The sequence below is a fragment of the Orussus abietinus genome, unplaced genomic scaffold (genome assembly GCF_000612105.2).
Source record: "Orussus abietinus isolate OABI.00-Male unplaced genomic scaffold, Oabi_2.0 scaffold4, whole genome shotgun sequence".
NCBI lineage: Eukaryota > Metazoa > Arthropoda > Insecta > Hymenoptera > Orussidae > Orussus > Orussus abietinus.
In genome coordinates this window covers 1,478,070-1,500,829 of record NW_019396014.1, presented here as the reverse complement: position 1 = coordinate 1,500,829, position 22,760 = coordinate 1,478,070, and the positions used below count along the sequence as shown (strand labels likewise).

Here is a 22,760-nt window from a genome sequence, read left to right as displayed (position 1 = left end):
CATTTAAGCCGCTATGTGTTTCCATGAAGGTAAGGTCAACGTAATGCCAGAGACGATAATGGACATTCCTTCGATTGTTCTCCGTGCATTTATTAAAGATCTTACTATACAAATGGCATGGCATTGACGTTTATATTCTTGCATGAGTCACGACGTGTCAACGCTTACTTCGAGATAGTGGAGTAGTAATGTAACGTGTCAGACACGGACTGGAGTGGATCTTTTGTCAATATTTTTATAACGTACTATTCTTGAACTTCGGAGTTCGGTTACGTATGTGATTAGGACGATACGCTGTATTTTAGATCGTTTTTCAAAAATTCTAACATTACCCTGATGTCCCTTGGGGAGGAATCGCGCTCTCGCTCGGCGGCTCATTTTCAAGGCCAGAAGTGGAGCTTTAATGTAAAATAAACTGGAAGGTTTGGACAAATTTAAGAATAACTCTGAATCCCAGGAATAGATTCTCGATCGGTTTACTTTTCAAACGTTCATGTCTCTTTTGGGAAAAAAATCGCAATAACTCGCACGATAAGTGTTTGTCAGTTCTGCGCTCGCTCTACCAAGTCGACTGAATTTGTATTTATGAACATGTCGCGTCTTTTAATGCTTCAATCGCTGAGAGGGCAGCACCTTTCACTTAGTTTAAAGTAGGGACCATGGTTACTCTCATCTGTATATACTTTGTGTATGTTGCACTCAAAATGCGGTGTGCGTAGGCCATCTTAAATAGGTTAAGTTAATGACGTAACTGACAGTTCTAACCATTCCTAACCTTAAACATGACACGAAATTTCAGTATAACGAGGTTTCGTTACTACTGATTTAGTTAGATTATGTTGAACAATGCTGCATTCATTTCCGTTTGACTCACCATCGATCCATCCCTGGATGAAACAATAAGTGAGTTTTTGATGACAATTTAAAATCTATTATCTATTTCATTAAGGTATTGTGAATATCGACTGGTCTTATATGTTGTTTGTACCAATATGTTTTAAGAAAAATAATCAGAACTAAATGACTTGGAATAAGTGCATGATAGAAAGGTGTTCCGATTGCATAAAGTAATATGGAGTAATAAATCGAAAGCATTGGTATAAATGTGTGACGGAATTAATAATCATATGCCGTACATTTTCAGGAATGTCTTCTTTTGATGATATCGAAGAACGCGAAGATCTGCAAGATCACAAAGAAGCGAAGAGTAAACATCCAAAAGGGCGAGTCGTCACCGATGCTGTGCATTCGCGATTCAGGGTATGCTATGTATATTGTGAGACTTGTAAAATGAAATTTGTCTCTAAGAGGAAGGAGATTTTAAAGCACTTCGACAGTTCACACCCACCTGACAAACTATGTGAACAATGTCAGAAAAATGTGTTCAAGTATACTGAAATAGGCAATGAGGTTGATCCCATGCATCGAGAACATTACTACTATACCTGTAAACATTAAAGCAGATTTGCAACAGTATTTTCTTACAGTGCAATATTAGTTAAATGATATATTTGCTTACTGTTTCGTTGTGATACCAAATGAAACTAAAAGCAATCGAGGCATTCCAATATGTACTAATGTTCATGTATAAAGATTCTAACGAGACACATTCAACGACAAGTTTTAGAACAAATGTACAGATAAGAATCATGAATTTCTTGCCTATTTTTACATTTTATAATTATAAACTTTTTAAACTATGATTCTACTAACATTATCAAGAATAATTGTCATAGATATAAGCATTTCAAAGAAATAAGTTTAGTGGAGTTAAAAATGGAGGTTCTATAAAATGAAGTGATGTATATATTTTATTATGGGGGGGGGGGGGTAATAAAATAGGATGTTTATACAAATTCATTTTATAAATGATATACATGCATTTATTAGGAATATTTATATTTATCCTAAAATTAAGGATTATTATATATATTTTTGTACATTGTATATTTTTGTATCGTAATACATTGAAGAAAATAATACAATTATTATCATAACAGTGTTATTGCAAGAACTTTTTAATATGTTAAAAGTACTCAATGTACCATATAATAAATACATATTTTATTATATTTATAATACTATACATTTCAGATTAAGCTAAAATTTTCCTATCTTTAAGCTTTGTGCAAATTTAAATACAGAACCTAATCTGCATTTAAGAAGAAAGCTTATCACAAAATAGATCACAGTTAGTAAATTACATAAAGTATTACTATATTATATGGAAGCTTCTATCAACACTTGAGAAGCAGTTAGATAAATAACAAAATAAGATTTAATTTTAAATAGTATCGAATAATTTTTATAAGCACGTGCTATTGGGTAATGTAACTACGGTCGATATCGCAATTACTCTAATTACTCTAATTATTTGTAATGTATTTTTAATCAATTCTGAATCCGTCTTTTTGAATTCACTATTCTTAACGTTATGTTGCCTTTGCTAAGACTACTTTGTAGGAAACAGCATTTATAGTTGAAAGTTATGTCACTGTAATAGTATTTCACATTATTTTATACTTCATAGCATATAATACTGATATTTACATCACAAATTTTCAAGGACAAAAGTGTAGCAATAATGTTAAAAAATAAGTCTTTGGGAACTTCACGCACAGGGCCTATTATTTCATGTATAATTTAGTAATCACTGTATGTCTCATTGCAGAAATAAGAGGCGCAATTTTATACAATCCTCAGTGAATAACTAATATTTTTAATTGCACTAAGGGAGGTAGCCGATGTGGTCATTTAATTTTGATGTTAATTTCTTGCCCTGTTGGACCTCACATGACATAAAGACAATAGAAGATTATATTCAATAAGGATTCATAAATATTACTCTTTGTTGCAGTCTTATAAATTAAACTACTGAATTTCAATGCACATTCTCAAAAATGTCTTAACGCATGCATGAATATAAGTAACGCAAAGTTTAATTTAATATCAATTTAAACATAAAGGCAGCCTCGTTAACTTTGATGATTGTAAGCTTAATATTCATAAATTAGGAGTAAAATGTGACTGACATCACTAATTTTGTAAAAATGTGGCGTCGAATGATACAATGCATACAATTGGTAGTATACGATTATTTTCCTAGAAAACGTGCAATTGACGATTACTCCATTTATAATGCAAATCTTATAAAATACATATCACTATGATTTGCATATCTTTTTCATTTAAAATTCTTGCATTCATGTTTGTCAAAACGTCGCGAATTATAATTAGCATATCTACAAGTTGCGACACTCGTTTTATCTGCTTTAAAGAATGATGTGTCACATTTTATCATATGCTATAATGGCTATGTTGATACATATAATTCCGAAACTCAATTTGCAGTGTGCGAAAAAATTCGCGAGGTGTCAACGACGCCATTTAAATTTGTTTAATTTAGAGCCACAAGAAAAAAAAATCTTTAGTTTATCTTTGGAATTTGTTGCATTTCTGCAAAATACCTGATGCTATTCCAGCATATTACTCTCCAAGAAAAGCTTCAGTCGTGATGGGTAGTCTGTCATTACACCTGTAGCACCCAAGTCAAATGCTTTTTTAAATTCTTCATCCTTATTTAGCACCCAAAAATAGACCTGCAAAATCAATTGTTCTGCACTCCGCACAATAAATATTATATATTCTTGAAGAGAATATAAATGCTTACGTAAGGTCAACAAAAATATTTGAAATATTCATTTGATTTGAATTACAATTTCGATGGAAAGTGAGTAGTTAGAAATAACCTTTTTAACATAGTATATGAAATTATATATATTTACTTACGTGAATTCCACGAGCACGTAAATGGTTAAATAGGCATGGTCTCATTAGCAATAAATTAATGGAACATAAGATAAGTTTTTCTAATGGAAAAAGAGATTTCGAATTCCTTTTCCAGACTCTGGAACAGTGGACGAAAACTGAATTAATGTATACATGTTCAGAAAGTCATTTTAATCTGTTTAAGTAACTCCTTACTGTAGATATATAGAGGGTAGGAATATTTCCAGGTGTGTCTCTTTTAAAGGCACAAAGGGTAGCAATCCAGTATACATAAGCAATATCAGCAGAGTAACGCGTCGCATAGAAAACATCAGATTTACATTTGGATTCTGAAATATAAATGTAAAAATATGGAATACATATTTTTACTAACCAAAAAGTTAAGCATATGCAAATTCTTACAGGTACTCGTACATACCATTTTATAACACTTCTTTGTAATTTCATCTCTGAAATTCCCCCAGACTGTATAGTCCTCTCGATTGTATTGCTTTATTAATTCAGAAACTTTGGATATAAGACAATCGTTATTGACTTTGATGTCGATATTAATAGGAATGTTCGGAAATGCCTCAAAGACTTCCTTTAATAATGGAAATCGCCGCTCTTCCTCTTTTTCAGATCCAATATATTCAGAATCTATTTATAATACCATTCTTTCATTTAATTTGAGCGAAATGAGAATTATCATGAAGTAATAGTAAAGTTACCTGGGTCAAAATCAATCGGTAGACATCGCTTAAGGAGAGGCAAGTCTCTATAATTTAGTTCTGAAATATTCTTATTGGTTCCTGTACTGCGCAGTAGATTGTTATCATGACACACAACTACCTGCAAATCTCTTGTTAAATGACAGTCCAATTCTAGCATTTGTGTACCAACAGCAACAGCTCTACAATCATAAGTAAAATGAGTAAGTGACGATGTAAGTAATGATTCAACCATTATAACTTGTACTCGAAATAGTTACGAGAAAAATGAATCATCATTGAGGATAAGAACTGAAATTCTGGAGTACAATTTATCCAAAAACATCAAACATTCGATTATTATTCTTTGCGTATAGAGCAATGTAACAACGTTTCGACATTGAAAAATGAAAACATCAGTAAATTGTAATTTAACTCACCGTTTAAAAGCGCACATAGTATTTTCATAACTCTCACCAGCGCCTGTAAAATGGTAAATCGTTGATACAATTACTGTTGTGAAATGGGCTTAGGTTAGATTTTACTATTGTAGTGCATTATTTATTGTCTTGCAACATTAAGGCAGTAAATGACGAAATCGAACCTACCACCTCTGTGACTGATGTGATGACACGTGAATTTTACTTTTTTCTTTTTATGTATTAATGTCGGATATTTGAAGAGAAGTACAGATGTTATGACGTATCCTCCAATTATAGTGTACATCAACATATTTCTTGCACTTCGACTGTCCGACGACGAGGTAGTCATGTATCAAAATAATTCGAGCAGGAGACAGCTCGAAACAGCAGACGAGAATGCACGAGAAATATCATAAAATTGATAATATATACAGAGGGTAAACTAACTGAAGTGAATCCAAAAACTTCATCTGGAGAGCGCCATCTCACGTGAAGAAATCGAATTACATATAGTTTCACCATTTTCATTACCTATGTATGGTACGTCGAATTTATTTTCTCTTACTTTTATTAAATCAAATAGTGTATCAGAATATCCTCGTCAAAATATTACGCAAAAGTTTCATTACTAAGTTATTAGAATCCGTACTTTATTCTACTCTACTCTAAAAGTTTACCTTCAACAAATTTCGCATTTCATATTTGACACCTCTAGCAAAAGATATATATTTTTAATAACAAAGGCAATACGATAAAGAAAGGAATATTGCAAACGCAACCGTCGAAACATATGGAATGGCCGCGGGAAAAATGAACACCACCCATGATCGACATATAAAATCATTTATTCATATAAAAGGACACTTTATACTAGTACGTACTGGTTTTAAACCTAGCTTTCCGCAGTCGGGATCACCGAGATGCTCCTGACTCACTTGTATCATCATTTATCACATAATATATATATATATTTAACATATATATATATACGCAACAAACGATAATGGATTGCTACTTTTAAGAACATGGATAATCGTCATCGAGTACAAGAATTGAGAAAGAAAAGGGAAGAAACAAAGAAGGGAAACAAATAAAAGATCAACAGACAACGAATGTCCGAGGAATCCACTTCGTGTGTTGAGTACTGACGTCCAGATACTGGGGGGATTGCGAATCGTTAAAAAAAGAAGTGTCCCTTAAGAGAAAAGGGCCACGTGACAAGCTTCCATCTCCCTTTTCAAAATCCGTAATTCACGCTTTTATCTTGGGGATTCCCCTTAATCCTTCGGGGGTCCCTTCAAGTTCGGGCGCTTCGACGGAACCTTCGCTATAATTACATTACTTTATTGTATGCATATTTATATTATAGTTATACTCGTTATCGTGATATCCAGTAGGTTCGTAATCACTTCTATATGTATAAATGGGTATAAAGATAAATACTAAGTGTCGACTAATCTCTAGAGGGTCCTCCGAAACAGTGTGACGGCGATCCCGCGTTTGCCCTCGTCAACTCGTTAGGGTGTCGCAAATCGACGTGAAACCTCGGATAATAATTTTGATATATAAATCCGTAACTTGGAAAAATCTATGTAAATCGAGTGGTTTAAGTTTCCAGATAGAAAGATGCTCCTTTCATTATCGCGAGTGAGAATCTCAAGAAATCAGGGAAGTTACAGAATTTTCAAGGAAAAAATGGACATGACTTTGGAAACTCTCCTTAATCTTATGTTTCCCTAAACGGTGGCTGGGATTATTAAAACCAATTTGTGACGCCAAACAACGAACCGTTAAGCCAAGTTTCCCAAGAAAATTAAGAGGAAGCTCGGCTGACCTTCCAATGTATCATTCGCAAAAAGCTTCAAACTTCGAACTGGATTTTATCGAAGAACAATTAGATCCTACCGATCAAATGTAGTCACTGATCGCAACCGCTTATGCACGAGATTAAGACAATTCATGATACAAAATTACAAGAATATTTATATTTTCGGTAGGACCAAATCGTTAAACGGTAATACCTTAACCTTCTCGAGTTCTCGATAGGCAGCTTTGTTTATCTTTTTTCTTTCTCCATGGAATTATTACTAAATAATTCCATAAGGCTTTTTAAAGATTCATGCCAACGGAGAGTGCGGTGTTCAACGTCACAAATAAGTAGTTCAAGTCTGCATTTAAGAGAGAGTCAAGTCATCGTTTCTTCTTTCCTTAAAGTTCTTTGTTTTATGTTTCACGCCAGTTATTGATCACGAAGAGAGCTGATGGGAACGCGGCAAGTGCCGAGTCGCCGTTACGAACCAGAGGAATTCGCTTGGTCCTGCGAAATATACACATCCCGTACAGCACAAAATCTCCATCGGAAGTCCAAGGGAAGTCCCCGAGAGAGGAGAACGAATTTATCGGGGGGCTTCCTGGGGTTCCCAAGGGAAACTCGTGCTGTATGCAAGGCCGAGCTCGTCCGGGCGCTCAAGAGGCAAAATGCGTCGCTCTCGAGCGAGATCTGACTTTGCCGCGGGATATTTCTCGAGATCAATTCAGAGAAATGCCAAAACTCGGAGAAGAAATCATGCAAGCGGTATTCCCCTCTCAAATTATCCCTACAACAATGGGGCATCTAAAAATTCCCCTTTCTTTTTAGATATGCATCCACGAGACGCGCCAATCGGTCGAGCAGGATTTCAAGTTACAAGAGAAAAGTGGGAAATAATGTGAAATAATTTGCAGACTAAGGCGTTAGGACTTTGTCTAAGATTCCGTTCGTTTGCAGCGGTTTTGGGGCATCTCTGGAAATCTCAAGAAATTCCAAGAGGGATCAGAGGAATCCCCTCGGCGGCACTTTGCGCAATTGGCAGTAGTTTGACAATGAATTGACGACCTCGAGATCGGATCTCGAGGGAGGATGCTCTTCTGCCGGTCGAGCCACCCGGAGCGGAGCTGGATCCTTGGCCGAAGTTCTTCTTGGCAATGGTCTCCGATCGGAGGAACATTATTACGCGACAGTCACCGTGTAGTCTTAGATTAATTGAATTTTCGATTAATTTCGGGAAGAGACCATTGTCAGGGAAAATTCACGCCAAGGTAGTCGCCAACGAGGCCGAGTTCTACACCGGACTATTGCAAGGAAGACGAGGCTGAGGTCCCCTTACAATATTTCTAGACCCGACGAACACAGTTCTGCAATTAGACGTAATTTTCACCCCAAGGGCGTAATGCTCGTTGCACGCTGCATTCGGGATTACGTCGCAATTTCGTAATGTGTTCGTGGGGATTACACAGAACGGCGCGACAAGTTCCACGGGACGGGAACAAGGCGCGACTTCCCGCCGATGGTGGGCAAAATGTAATTCAATTATCTGTATAATGGAGTGAGCGGACCGTAGAGTCGCAGTTGCCTCTAAAATCCATCGTCGGGATCGCTATCACTTTACACGAAACTGACAACCACCTAGGCGATGAAGAAAAAGGAAAATATATATATAAAAAAAAACATAGAAAACTTGACCCGCCGGGATTCGAACCGGGCAACGGCGACTCCACGGTAACGTGGACAACCACACTCGGTGTTAGTAATTTAATTACATTTTCCTCCTGGTCGCGGCTTACAGTGTCCTTAGGCTTAATTATCATACTGAGAGTACAATATATAAAGAGCCGTAGAAACGCATATTTATATATATAAATGGCGCAAGCTCGCCGGAGAAGCTTTCCTCGTGAGGTCCTCCGCGCGAGCCGCAGTTTGAGCTTTGAGTTGCGCGTACGATTTTCCACCTGGAGCTTCGTAATCCTTCGTCTAATTCTCCCCTTCGACGTCGCTCGACGTTCCCGAGTCCTTAATCCACGCAGCAAGGAAAGATCCGCCAGAAAATCCTGAGGCCTCTTTAAAAAAGTAGGAACCCTTCCAAGAGGTCGCTCGAAAGAGACTTTTTTTTCTTCCCGGGAGATACCTGGACGCAAAACCACCGACTACCTCGCTACCAAACGTCCAAGAAACTTCCGGTCTTGACTTTCATTGTACATCTTTCAAATTCCTAAGCATAATCCTAATTTATCTCGCGGATATGACCTGCCGCGTGGGCGGATCTCCTCTCGACGGAGCCTCGAAGACCATCTTCTCCCCAGCCAACGGAAAGTCATCCAAAGGACCCAAATGGTCCTTCCAAGTCCCCTTATTTCCTCACATCGAATTATCGGATGTCTTCCCTTTGTGCGCGGTATACTTCGATTAATTCAATTAGTATCTGGTCTTGAAGCTCCTCGCCGAGGGATCCGAGACGCCGAGGTCGTCCATCTTCTCTCCGTGACCTCTCTTCTTCGTCCTCAATTCTTCCTCGTATCGCTCAATCCTTTCTTCCCGACTATCGCGCTTCTCCCCGGAAACGTCGAGGACGTTGATATGGCTACGTCGACCGCAAGAGAAATTGCCGACAAGGCATCGACGAAGGCACTGTCATAAGTCTCGTACGTTTCGCAGTCCCTCCGTTCCGACTTTTCGGTCTTTCGATTTCGAGAGTCGATCGTAAGCGCACGTCTCTCGATATCTCCAAAAAGAAGAGATCCTCCTTCCTCGTCCGCCCTCGCCGCTTCATTCGTCGCTCCCTCCATTTTGGCACCAAAAACGCGCCCTACGTTATTTAATTAATATCTCTCTTCCACCGTTCATCGCTTCTCTTCCTCTTATATAAACGCTTACGTTTTGGCCACTCAGTTCGTGATCGCCGGGCACGTCATTGTCTGTGTTCCGCGACGGCATTTAGAATATAATAATATTAATAATAATATTAATATAATAATAATAATAATAATAATAAAAAAAAAACAAAATGTTAAGTCACTTTTATACAACACTGCTCTCGAGTTTCTCGAGCCCGACAGCCCGGGGCCGAGCTGGCGTTGCTGAGGAGGTTGCTCATCTCGAGGCTCATCTCCTCCTTCTGGCGGTGACTGCTGCGATCATTTGCCTCAGCATCGGCTCAGGACTGCATACTCGTGGGTCGCACTGCATATTACCGTCTCCCCCGCATCTGTAATCGCGAAGACGAGCTTGTTTACGCTTTTCTTCTAAAAGTTCCTTCGGGCTACCTCTTATTTATCTTTCCCCAGGGCTCAATGAACACAATGTATTTGTATTTTGAAATCAAATTGAATTTACCCTGATAGAAATGTTTTTCAATACTAAATGTATACTGGTACTGGAAGTAAAAAACATCGTCCATGAATTCTCACGAATGTGTTCGGAAACTGAGAGATTTTTAAATTTTAATGAAATTATACGAAACTTTGAAATTCGAATGGAATCTGAAGGAACTAAGATTCGTGTATCTGTACAGAATTGTACATAGCAATTATGAAATATTGTACATTGACAAAAAATGTCATCTTTTGTATAATATATTTTGAATGGATTTTTTTAAGAGTGTAGGTGTATCGAGGTGTTAATAAGGAGATGTATACTTACGTGCATCTGAGGCAAGGTCCAGAGGCGGACTTGACGACTTCGCCGACACGGTAGGCCCTGCCGTTGATTTGGCACCCACTGCGTCTAGCTGCACCCTTGTAGACGTGAGAGGGGAAGTGAGGGGGCAAGGTGGTCGTGGTCGTGGTCGTGGTGGTGGTAATGTTGAGGCTCGTGGCCATGGACACGGGACACTCGTACCGCGGACAGCAGAAGCCGCTGATGGGCTCTTCATGGCATCCATGGATGGGCGGAGGACAGCTCTGCTGCAGACAGATGATGTCGCTTCGGAAGCAGAAGCAGAAGTCGCAGGGGTCATCCCTGGGGATCTGCTGGGCGGAAACGTAGACCTTGCCGCCGTATCGGCAAGTTCCTGGACCATAGATGGCCTGGTCGTCCTCGCCGTAGTCCTCTTCGTCAGGGTTCAGATAGCTTCCACCATCAACTGGGAAGTGTGGGTTGTCCTCGTCGGTGACGCCATGCTCGGGGTAGCCCTGGGGGCTCTGGGAGGTTCCAGGTGGAGAGATCGTGCTGGCCACTTCAGGAGTGTAGACCCCTGGTGGGGTGGTTGGTCGTTTGGTTCCTTCGTACTCTGGATGCTGCTCAGGCCTGATGGTTGGTTGGCTCTCGGGCTCTTCGGGTTCCTCAGGGAACGCTGGGAGTTCCGGTGAGTGGTCTTCCTCTTCGGACGAGGTCTCCTGAGAGCTCTCTCCGGACGCTGGAGTTGTGAACGGTTCCTTGATCAGCTGGTCCGTTGCTGGGGGTTCCTCCGATGGCCGTTGCGGTTCCACGGGACCTTCTTGAGGCGCCTCGGTGATGGGTTCCTCGGATGGAGGCTGAGAAGACTGAGACTCGGGTGTCGCTTCTTCGGGGCCACTTACCTTCGTGGGGAATTGCTCTTCGGGTTTGGGCTCCTCCACGCCGGCTAGGGTTGTGCCTTCTTCGGGAAGACTCGGGTGCTGTGTCGTTCCTTCAGGTTGGACGGATGATTCTGGCAGTTCTTCTGGTTTTGGGGCCTCGCCTTCTGGAACTGGGGATTGGGCTTCGGGTTCTTCGGGTGCCACCGAGCTTTCTGTGGGTAGCCCTTCGGTGACGGACACTTCAGGAACTTCTTGACTAGTGGGTGCTTCCGTGGAGAACTCCGGCTTCCTCTCGGTCGTAGATTCGGCGGTGACGTTTTCTGGGAGATGTTCTTCGATGGTCTCTGGGGCGCTGGGACCTTCGGTTCCTTGCTCCTCGGGAGCTGAAGAGGGTGTATCTGGTGCCACTCCCTCGGGGCTTGGCGTTTCCGCTGGGGTCTCTTCGGGTTGCCCTTCAGGTTTCTCTTCAGGTTTCTGTTCTTCGGCAGGCGTTGATTCCTCGGGACTCTTTTCTATGGATTTCTCGGTGGTACCTTCGACTGGTTCGGTGGGTTGTGACGTAGAAGATTCAACGGACTTCTCAGGTTCTTCCGTTAGTGGCACCTGGTCAGGTTTGATTTCCTCTTCGGGGATCCTTTCTGACGAGACCTCTACTGCAACTTGAGGAACCGGTGTCGTACCTTCTGCGGATGGTTCTATGGTGGGCGTGCTTTCGGCTTCCGTAGGTTTCTGCTCCTCGATTGATCCTTCTGATACGTCTGCACCAGTTGCTTCAGTACCAGGTTGTTCCTCAGTGCCAGGTGCTACTTCCGGTTGTTCTTTCGGAAGCGTGGTCGGTTCAAGGCCAGCTAGTTTCGTGACTTCAGCTTCAGCTGTAGAAGTCTCTGGCAGTTCCTTTTCTGCAGCAACTGTGGAACTGGGCTGTTCTTCACCAATTGGTTCCTCCGGTTTAACTTCCACAGGTATTTGAACTTCTTCAGTCGGCGTTGCTTCTTCAACGCCAGGGGTGATTTCGGCTGGCTTAGGTTCTTCCGTTACTTGCACCGGCGTTTCAGGTTTGCCGGTTCCTTCTTCAACAGGTGAAACAGGTTCTTCGGTTTGTTCTTCGACAGGGCTAGTAGGTCCTACGGTCTGGCCTTCAGCAGGCACGGCAGGTTCTCCCGTTTGGCCTTCGACAGATGCGATAGGTTCCTCGGTTTGGCCTTCGACAGGGACAATAGGTTCTTCGGATTGGCCTTCGATAGGGACAATAGGTTCTTCGGTTTGGCCTTCGAGAGGGACGATAGGTTCCTCGGTTTGGCCTTCGACGGGGGTAACTGATCCTTTGGTTTCACCTTCAACAGGTGAAATGGGTTCCTCGGTCTGGCCTGCACTGGGTACAATGGGTTCCTCAGTCTGCCCTGCACTAGGTACAATGGGTGTTTCAGTCTGCCCTGCAGTTGGTGCAGCCGGTTCCTCAGTCTGACCTGTAACTGATATACTAGGTACTTCAGTCTGGCTTACAACTGGTGTACCAGTTTCTTCGGTCTGACCCGCAACTGGTGCACCAGGTTCCTCAGCTTGACCTGTACTGGGTATAATGGGTGCCTCAGTTTGACCTGTAACTGGTGCAGCCGGTTCCTCAGTCTGTCCTGTAACTGGTATATCATGTTCATCAGTCTGGCCCACAGCTGGTGCACTAGGCTCCTCAGTCTGACCGGCAACTGGTGCAGTCGGTTCCTCAGTTTGACCGGCAACTGGTACAGTCGGTTCCTCGGTCTGACCTGCAACAGGGGAAACTGATCCCTCAGTCTGAATCGAAACAGCTACAATTGGTTCCTCCGTCAGACTTTCGACAGGCTCTTCAGTTGGCAGGACTTTGACAATCGGGGCGGCAGGTGTTTCGGCCTCCTCTTCTGCTGCACTTGTCGTTCCTTCTACTTTCACACCTGGTTCCTCAGTAGGCACATCAGGTGCACCTGTCACTCCTTCTTCAGGTTCAACGTGTCCTTCCACGGGTTCGACGGGTCTTTCCTCAGGTTCGATGTGTCCTTCCTCCGGTTCGACATGCACTTCCGTACGCTCGGTGTGTCCCTCTTCAGGTTCCACGTATTCCTCTTCAGGTGTTTTATGTTCCTCGGTAGATACATCAGTTACAGATATTCCACTGTCTGCAGGTTCCGAAGATTCGGCAGCTGTAGGTGCTGAGGTCTGCACTTCAACAGGTACGCCAGGTTGTTCCAGTTCCTCATCAGGTTTACGAGTTTCCCCTTCGACAGTCTCAGGTCCGGCAGTCTGCTGCTCTGTTTCATCAAGTGGACTGGGGATTTTATCTCCTTCAATTGGTCCAGTAGGTAATTCCTCAGGCCGTTCCGATGGTTCTACTGTAAGTTCTACACCCACAGTTGTTTGTTTAACAATCTCTCCAGAATCGGTAGCTGATTCTTTGACTATTCCCTCAGTCGTGACTTCTGGTGCCTTCGTCTGACCTTCCTCAGGTGTCTGAGAGGAGCTAATTTCTGGTACTTCCGGAACGGGGCCAAGTGGCTGTTGACCCTCCGTTGCGGTTTCTTCCTCAACCGATTTGGTCGGGGCTTGCGTTCCAAGTTCAGGCTCGCCAGTTGCTCCTTGCTCAGTAGGAGCACCAGATTCCGTGACTTCCGGAACAGCGGGGATTTCCGTTGCAAGTGGACCAGCGGTTGTACCTTCCTCAGGCTCTGGTTTTCCCTCTACAGCTGGCGTAGGCTCTTGCTTTTCAGGTTCCACGCCTTCCACTCCTGATATCGTTGTTTCTACGGGACCAGCAGGTGAACTAGACTTCTCTGGTTCCTCAGCACCTACCACAGGTTCCGTTGATGCTTCACCTGCTGGACTGGTTGATTCCACCTTAGATGGTTCAGTGATCTCTTCCAATGGCTGAGCAGTTGAAGATGGTTCCGGTTGACCCTGCTCGACTCCAGCAGCCTCGGTCGGGTGTTCTTCAGGTTTAATCGTTCCCTCTTCCGGTGCTGAAGTAGCCACTTCCTCGGCAGGTGATACTGCAGGAGCACCCGTTCCCTGTTGTTCCTCGTCCGTTGGTCGAACAGTGGTTTCAGCCGGACCTTCGGTTTGTTCCTTCACCGTTGGAACCGTAGTTTGCAGTTCTGGTACCTGGTCGGTTGGACCCTCAGGCTGAGTGTCGGGACCTGCTGCTTCCACGGGTTTCTGTTCCTCTTCCGGTGCGGTCGTCACAACAGACACTGGTACCTGTTCCTCTTCCGTCGTCTTTACTGGGATATGCTCTTCTTCGACAACTCCTTCACTAGGCACTGGGGATGTGGACTGCTCCACGGAGCTGGTAGGTGTCTCAACTGGGACAGCTGGTGAAGAAACTGGTTCCTCAACTGCAACCGTAGTCTTCTCTGGAACTTCCTGAGGTTCTTCGACACCTCCGGTCTTCTCCGTGACTTCAGGTGCTGCTGGTTCCTCTCCCTTTATCGCTGGTTCCGTCGTCTCTGGTACCTCGGTCTTCTGATCCACTTGTTCCGGTTTTCCATGGCCGGACATCTGGTTGTCTGATTCCAATCCTGGGGTGGACAGGGCATTGCACGAGTACATGGGACAGCACGAATTTCCACCCGTGTGCACGGGCATGCAGTTGAAGAGATGAGAAGGCGGTGGAGAACATTCAACCAGGTCGCACTGGACAATGCTGCTGATGCACCGACAGCGCAGTTGGCATGGGTTCACAGGTGGAATTGCCGAATTGTTGTTGAAGGATTGACCATCCACTAGACAGTTTCCTTCTCCTGGGATACCGGGTGCTAGTTCCACTTCCTCCGTTACCTGAACCGGTGTCTGTTCTTCAGCACTTGGTGTTGAAGAAGGCACATCGATTCTCTCGGTTGGTGATGTCTCTTCTTCCGTAGCTGGTTTTTGCTCTTCGACTTCCACTCCCGGCTTCTCAATTTCCTGAACTGGTTCTTCGGGTTTCTCTTCGACAATGGAGACTTGTACAACTGATGGTGTCGTTCCTTCTTCTACAGGCGTTTTCTCGGTTTCTTGAGGTTCAACATCCGGTGTCTTCTCAACAATCGCCGGTTCCGTTGTGACTGCAGTTTCGTCGTATGGCTTCTTTTCCGTGATTGGTTCTTCAGGGATTGATGGCTGTATTGAGGCGGTTTCGGTCGGGAGTGCTTCACTCGGTGTGCTTTCTGGACGCTCTTCGTCTGCGAGTTTGCTGGTTGACTCTGGTTCTCCAGGAGCTGCAGTTGCTGATTCGGGCGGTGAAACTTCTTCAGGTATTTTTTCAGGTTCGCTCGCCTCAGGCGCAGCTTTAGTCGGTTCCTCCTCTGGCAGTTCCGTACCCGATTTCACCTCGGGAGCGGTGGTACTTTTAACAGGTACTTCTTCAGAAGTTGGAGTTGGCTTCTCTTCTTCTGTTGGTTCTTCTACTGGTTCCTTTTCTAGTGTAGGTTCTTCCGTTGGCGTCTCTTCTGCAGCAGGAACTCCAGTCGGCTTCGCTTCTCCCGCGGGTTCTTCGGTTGGTTCCTTCGTTGCTATTTCTTCGACAGACTGTTCCGTTGGCTTCTCTTCAGCAGCTGGCTCTTCCGTTGATTTTTCCTCGACAGATTTCTCCGTCGGTTTCTCCTCGGCAGATGTCTCCGTCGGTTTCTCCTCGGCAGATTTCTCCGTCGGTTTCTCCTCGGCAGATTTCTCCGTCGGTTTCTCTTCGGCAGACGTTTCCGTTGGCTTTTCTTCCACAGCTGGTCCTTCAGTCGGCTTCTCTTCCACAGCTGGTCCTTCAGTCGGCTTCTCTTCCACAGCTGGTCCTTCAGTCGGCATCTCTTCCACGGCTGGTCCTTCAATCGGCTTCTGTTCTTCGACGGTTTTTTCTGTCGGTTCTTCAACAACAACTGGAGCCTCACTTGATGGTTCCTCAACGCGCACTGTTACTTCGGCGGGTTCTTCCTTAATTATGGGAGTCTTGGTAACTTCATCAGGTAATGAAGTACCGGCAGGTTGCTCTTCTTTAGGTATCGAAGTCTCTGTTGATGGTTCTTCAACAAGTACCGGAACGGAAGGTTCGACAGATTCCTGCGTCCCTCCCTCCTCGACTGGTGCTTCCGTTGGCTCCTCAGGAACGATGGAACTTGCCTCTTTCACGATGGATGGCTCCGTTGGATGTTCCTCAGCAACTACAGACACAGGTTCCTCTTCAGGAGCTGCTTTCTCTGTTATCGCTTCTTCGACATGTGGAGTCGCAGTGGTCTGGTCTTCAGGTTTCTCTTCAGGAGCCCCGGTTGCTTTCGCTGCTTCTTCTTCAGCAACTCCTAGAATCGGTTTGATCTCTTCTTTTTCAGGCTGACCTTCGGTAACACCTTCGGGAACTTCCGAGGAACTCACAGAAGTGGAGAACTCGAGAGGAGCTTCTGTCTGTTTCTCTTCTGCTTCTACTTCAGCTTTACTTGTCACTTCTAGTGGTGCTTCCTCAGTTATTGCCTTCTCCGTTTGTTGTTCCTCAACTACTCCGATCGTGGTCGCCTCTTTTTCAGTTGCAAGTGTTCCCTCCTCAGCTTCTTTCTCAGTTGATGATGATACAGTGGTATATCCGATAATTTCGTCCGTAACACTTGGGATCTCTTCGGGATGAGACTCGTCCGATGTTTTCGGAGATACTCCAGGTTGTTCTTCAGGAACAGCAGAAGTCACTTCGGTTGCTTCTTCTACAGGTTTTTCTTCAACTGGTCCCGGTGATGTTCCGGCTTCAGGTTTTACAGGAATCTCCGAACTCACGGTCGTGCTTTCTCCTTCGGAAATCGAAACTGAAGGTTCTTCAGGAACTGATGATTTTGTTGCCGGTTCCTCAGCACCAGGAATCTTGGTTGCTTCTTCTTCAGCAATTGGCGTCGAGCCAGGCTCAACTAATTTCGGCTCTTCTGTGCTCGTTGCTTCCTCTGGAGATTTGGTTCCTTCCTCCTCTTCAATAGGTTTCTCTGCACCTTCCTTCGGTGTAACCGACTCCTTTGTTCCTTCCTCAACAACCGATGGTTCTTCAGTCGGAAGCGCACCTTCCTCGGTGGTCTTTTCAATTTCTTCGCTAATCTTCGGTCCTGCCTCTTCAGGTATTTCTTCAGGAGCTGACCCCTCGGTTGGCTTCTGTTCTTCCTCTTCAGGTTCCTCCCCTGTCTTGGGTATTTCTTCAGAACTTGGTTTAGGTTCTTCCTCGGCGGGTTGAGGACTGGTTTCTCCTTGTTTCTCCTGCTCTTCAACTCCACCTGGAGCAGCAGCTCCTTCGGTGGATGCCACTTCAGGAACCGATGCACCTTCGGTGGACGGTACTTCAGGAACCGCTGCACCTTCGGTGGATGCAACTTCAGGAACCGCAGCACCTTCCGTGGATGCCACTTCAGGAACCGCTGTACCTTCGGTGGATGTTACTTCAGGAACCGCTGCACCTTCGGTGGGTGTAGCTTCAGGAACCGCTGCACCTTCTGTGGATGCTACTTCAGGAACCGCTGCACCTTCGGTGGATGCCACTTCAGGAACCGCTGCACCTTCCGTTACTCCTTCTTCCTGAGGTATACTCTTTTCAGTACTTACTGTTTCTTCTGGGGGAATTCGCTGAACGTGCGATTCCGTAGGGACTGGAGATTCGGTACTGTGACTAGTTTCAGGAACGATTGGTTTCTCTTCAGGAATTTCGGACGCAGCGATTGCACCTGCAGTAGTGGCGCCTTCTTCTTGCACAGGTTGCTCAGCTTCAGTGGACGTAACCGTCGACCCCTCTTCTTGTTGCGTCAAACCTGGTGTCGTGGGTACCTCTTCAGGAGCAGATGTTGAAGAAGGTTCAGGCGTTGAAGAGGCCGGAAGGTGGTCAATCGTTAAACTATCTGGTATATGCATGTCAGGATGATGAACATCGGGGTAGCCCTCGGTTATCTGCACATCGGTCACCGCGTCCTTGTCTTCAGCCTTCAGTTCAGGCATACGTTCAGGCAAAGGTATTCCTGTAGGTCCTTCTTTCGGAACTTCCGGCTCCTCAGATGTTCCTTCTGCCTCCACTGTTGGCTTCTCCGTACTCGAGACTCCTACTTCAGGTTCAACAACCTCAGGTCCTGCCTCAGGCTCTGCTTTAACCGTCTCATCAGATTCGGTGACGGAAGTTTCAGGCGACGTTACCAAAGGAGTTCCTTCCGTGCTGATCTTTCCACCTTCCTCTTCTTCTTCGGGCTTCAGAGTTCCTTTCTCTTCAGGAACTGCTGCCTCCGTAGAGGATTCGCCACTTGCTGGTTCCGTTGGTTTCTGTGCGGATTCTTCCGATGGTTGCTGTTCTTCGGGTTTCTTCTCCTCTGGCGTGATACTCTCTTCAGGAAGAGCGGGACTTTCCGAAGGATGAACCCCTTCAAGCGACCTCAATGTTGAAGATTCTTTTGCGACAGCTTCAGTGGATGTGCCTTCTGCCAAGGGGGGTTGTTCAGATGTTCTGTGCTCTTCAAAGATGGGGGTCTCGATGCCTTCATCGTCTTTCCTGGCAGGTTCTTGACCGACAATTGGTACCTTCGTCGACGCCTCCTTTAGAATCGTCTCTTGAGTGGTTTCAATTACCGGTTTCTCCGTGATTCCAGCTTCGGTGGAGGGAACTTCACCCTCTGGTACCTGTTCTTCAACCTGCGGCTTCTCCTCTTCGGCCGGCTCGGCAGGTTTCCCAGGCTCTTCGGGTTTCTCTTCAGCAATTGCCGGTTCTGTCGGAACCTGGTCAATCCCTGAGGTCACGGGTTCTTCTTGTGGGACTTCCTCTTCACCTGGTTCTTTCGAAGCTTCTTCAGGAATTCCCGGGATTATCTTTTCTTCTGGAACTTCGGCAGCTTCGGTTGATCCTTTCTCGAGACCTGCTTCCGTCGTTTCTCCTTCTACTGCTTCAGGTTCCGTAGGTTTAACTTCCCCATCAGGAATCGGCGACTCAGCTTTCTGTTCCTCTTCAGCCGCAGGTGCTTCAGGTTCCGTAGGTTTAACTTCCACTTCAGGAATCGGCGACCCGGTTTTCTGTTCCTCTTCAGCCGCAGGTGCTTCAGGTCCCTCCGTAACAATTTGCGGGCCTTCCTTGCCAGTGGTGGCTTCGGTCTGCTCCTCTTTCACCTCTCCTTCGGGAAGGGATTTTTCCGTTGCACCCTCTTCAGGTGTTTCCACTTCTTCGTCGTGTTTCTTCGTCGCGAATGTCGGCTCTTGCTCGGGGAGTCTCTTTTCGGTACTACTGATTTCTGTTTCAGGACCTTCAGTTGCCTGAGCCTCAGCAGGCTCCTCGGTAGCACCTTCTGCTCCACCTGCGACCTCCATGGTTTCGACCTTCTCTTCAGGTTCTATCTTAATTTCAGGACCCTCCGTTTGCTGCTCTTCAGGAACCTCTTCGCCTTCCACTGCAGCATCGGTAGGCTGCGAACTGGTAACAACAGCCTCGGTCGATGACGCTTCACTCACTGACACACCTTCTGGCACCTTGGTCTCCTCTTCAGGAACCTCTTCGCCTTCTATTGCAGCATCGGTAGGCTGCGAACTGGTAACAGCAGTCTCGGTCGACGAGGCTTCACTCACTGACACATCTTCTGGCACCTTGGTCTCCTCTATCGTGCTCTGTGTGGCGTCGTCATGATGGTCTTCAGGAATCACATTATCCGCTCCTGGGAATGTCTCATCTACGGGTTTCTGAGCTCCTTCTTCTTTGTCCAAGACTGTAGGCTGAGTAATGGCCACCTCGTTCTCGATCAGACCGCCGCTGGGCAACGTGACGTTTTCATCGTTCTCTGCAAGAGGAAACCACCCCAATTAATAATTACTTCAACGATGACACCGTCGCACTTAATCTTAACTTTCCTTCCATCATGCATCTCGGAATATCCAACTGTCATTTTCCGTTCATAATAAGAGAGCAATTCGGATAAGGCAGTCATTGAAAGTGGTACCACTTTGTACCCACAATAATACGCGCTGTGGACACCTCATCCGGGACCAGCCAGCAACTTCTTTTTGGGGAAGTCAATGTGCAATGTCTATACCCCGAGTGCGGAGGCAAGTTATCGACACTCAGGTCGCAGATTGGATTCTTACCACAGTGGTACGTGGTCGGGCAGCATTCCCCATCAGGAGGCGGCAGGGCGGTGCAGTTCTTCCCCTGGGTCTTCATGGGTGTTCCGCAGTCCTGAACGGCGCAGGCAATATCTCCCCGGAAGCAGTAACAGTGTTGGCATGGATTGGTCGAATAGATCAGTTCTCCATCCTGGTAGATCTTGTCTTTGTGGTAGCATTGGGCCGCGACGGTCCCCGGAGCCACTGTGGTCGTCATCACGAGTCCTGGTGTTGGTCCCACCGTGGTTTCGGCTTCCTCGTCATAATCTAAAAACGTAGAAGATTCAATGAGGATTTTCTACGTCTTTTGAGATCGATCTCTTTTCCATCAGACGGGAATACGTGTCCACGAGAGAGTGACTCCTAAAAGTTACTCTCCCTATTAACGTGAAAATTAACATCTCTCAAGATGATGCCCCAAAAGGACTGGAAAAAAAATTCTAGCTCCACTAATAGTAGCCCATATGACTTTAAAACAAGAAGGATCGGTAGGATAGGTAGCATAGAATATCGTCGGACAGCTTCTGGCAGACCTGGCATTATATCGAACCGCGTTTGTCTTGTCTTCAGCCTGGCACCTTGATAACTTTGCTCATCTTTAGAGTGCGGAGAACCGCACGGAAGCGTTCCATTTACTCGTGTATTTAATTATATAGGAACATGCCAGGTCTACCTGGCCGTAAAATTGTCTCCTCGAGACCTCAGGTCACTGGAAGTACCTACCGCAATTATACTTGACTGGACAGCAGACACCGGGCTGATAGACTGGTCTACATCCAGCGACTCGCAAAGTGCACTCCTGCATGACACAAGTGGTCCTGTTCCTTATGCAGTAGCATAGCTCGCAAGGATTGTGGAAGTCCGTGGGCAGCTGAGCTCCATCGGCATAGAAAGTGTTGTCGACCCTGCACCCGTAATTGTCGCGGAACCCAACATCGGTGGGTCCAGGAGTGGAAGAAGGAGCACTGGTGGTGGAGGTCAGCAGTTGCACCGGTAGATCCGGACAAGTGATGACGGGACAACACTGGTCCTGCTTCTTCTCAACGGTGCAGTCCTGGCCGATGGCCTTGCTGAAGGGGCACACCCTGAGGTAGCACATCAGCATCCGATTGTGGCAGGTGCAGTTCAAGCAGGGCTCGTTTGTCACGATCCTGTCGCCCTCGCGGTAGTGCTGGAAGTTGTAGTAGCACCCACCGACACCTGGAATAAAGTCTCGAAATTAACATTCAGGGCGATCTTGCAGGTGGATCTCGCAGGTGCAAGGTCCTGGAGTCGAGTGATCCTCACCTCCGTCGAGCTCTGCGATCTGCGTGGTATTCTGGTCGTATACCGGCGCTGTGGGCAGAAAGAAGAAGCGAGTTAGGGTCCGGCTAGCAATCAGTGGGATCGCTTTCTTTATTTATCTTCTAATGGCTCCATAGATGTTCTAAAAATCCCCCGGTCCATCCCCCTGGGGAGAGGTACCCTAAGGACTCCGAGTCTATCACAATAACCAGGGACGCGTTTGCGAGGGTGAACTAGTATCTAACAATTGCATGAGTCAAAGCGCGTCATATGGTGCGAGAGAACGTGGGCGAATTCTCGTTAACACCCTCGCGGACCGTTCAGCGGGGAATTCTATGCGGCGAGCGGAATCCCGCACGGGAGACCGAGAGGGCTCTCCCTCTGGCGTCTGGAAAATTGAAGTGCCGGGAACAGGAGCCAACTTCGATTGTTCCCGTAGAACCGCGCCAACTCCCGAGGGTAGGACGATAATTAAGGAAGCTAGCAGGACCTGCCAGCTCTCGAGGGGAGATTTTCGAGGGGTTTCGCAGATTTCACGGATTCGTTGAAAGAAATCGACGAGGAGAAATCGACACTCGCTTCCGCAAAGAGAGTCGCGGAGACATCGATGCCTGGGCGACAAAGGAAAGGACTCTCCATAAAGAGAAGAACGAAAATAAAGGAGGAAGATTTCGCCGAAATTTTCGATACTTTTCTGTTTATTCAAGACTTCACTTTCATGAGAATTACATCCTCCGCAAAAAGACTGGTCAACCTGTTTAAAATCGGAGATTTTACAGCTAAATTGCCAAGGGTCAATTACTCGCTTCTTGGTATAAATTTAAAATGATGGGAAACTTCTTTAATCTCGTCTTTGGTGTGCATAGATGACACGTATCAAATTTGATATCGTGGTTTCCAGGTCGCAAACGAGAGTGCGGTCCAGCAGGAAGGGAGAGAAAGGGAGAAACGACCGATGGATAGGCGAGGCAGGATCGTGACAGGCCGTATGATCGAGTAGATCGTCGGGATCGATAGGATCGATGGGTCGATCGAGTTGATCGTACGTGTGCAGCGGCAGCCAGGTAGCCGAGGAGAGGGAATCGGCATTCCACCGCGAGTCGCAGACAATTTCCGAGGAATCGGATTGTACGGGGAACCGTGTGCTTCGTGAATGAGCTTATGTGGTCCCATGCCTCCTCTC

General features: G+C 45.7%; 2 protein-coding genes across 3 annotated transcripts in view; both read right to left on the bottom strand.

Moving 5' to 3' along the window:
- Nucleotides 1–2,049: 2,049 nt before the first annotated feature.
- Nucleotides 2,050–5,292, bottom strand: LOC105695456 (lysophospholipase D GDPD1). 2 transcript variants are annotated; one of them, XM_012416995.2, is made up of 7 exons: nt 5,087–5,292; nt 4,919–4,961; nt 4,500–4,681; nt 4,208–4,428; nt 3,985–4,118; nt 3,790–3,907; nt 2,050–3,599 (listed from the first exon to the last, which is right to left on the bottom strand). In XM_012416995.2, the coding sequence occupies exons 1-7, from the start codon at nt 5,247–5,249 to the stop codon at nt 3,474–3,476; spliced, it is 987 nt and encodes a 328-aa protein (XP_012272418.1). In that variant the 5' UTR covers nt 5,250–5,292; the 3' UTR covers nt 2,050–3,473. The 2 variants fall into 2 exon arrangements, with proteins under 2 accessions (XP_012272418.1, XP_012272419.1); XM_012416996.2 differs by having other exon boundaries at nt 4,208–4,401.
- A 3,343-nt stretch (nt 5,293–8,635) lies between these two features.
- The window catches only part of LOC105695671 (titin), a 43,959-nt gene continuing 29,834 nt past the window's right edge, over nt 8,636–22,760 (bottom strand). The window contains exons 3-7 of the mRNA XM_012417449.1: nt 21,581–21,628; nt 21,017–21,493; nt 20,276–20,560; nt 10,356–19,971; nt 8,636–9,921 (exon numbers count right to left, since the gene is read on the bottom strand). Coding sequence (XP_012272872.1) covers nt 9,819–9,921; nt 10,356–19,971; nt 20,276–20,560; nt 21,017–21,493; nt 21,581–21,628 — 10,529 coding nt within the window. The 3' untranslated portion in view covers nt 8,636–9,818. The remainder of the gene's footprint in view (nt 9,922–10,355; nt 19,972–20,275; nt 20,561–21,016; nt 21,494–21,580; nt 21,629–22,760) is intronic.

Coding starts and splice junctions, on each gene's coding strand:
- LOC105695456 (XM_012416995.2), bottom strand. CDS start 5,249: ATGACTACCTCGTCGTCGGACAGTCGAAGTGCAAGAAATATGTTGATG. Junction 4,962..5,086: donor TCACATCAGTCACAGAGGTG/GTAGGTTCGATT, acceptor ACCATTTTACAG/GCGCTGGTGAGAGTTATGAA. Junction 3,600..3,789: donor TACGTGCTCGTGGAATTCAC/GTAAGTAAATAT, acceptor TTGATTTTGCAG/GTCTATTTTTGGGTGCTAAA.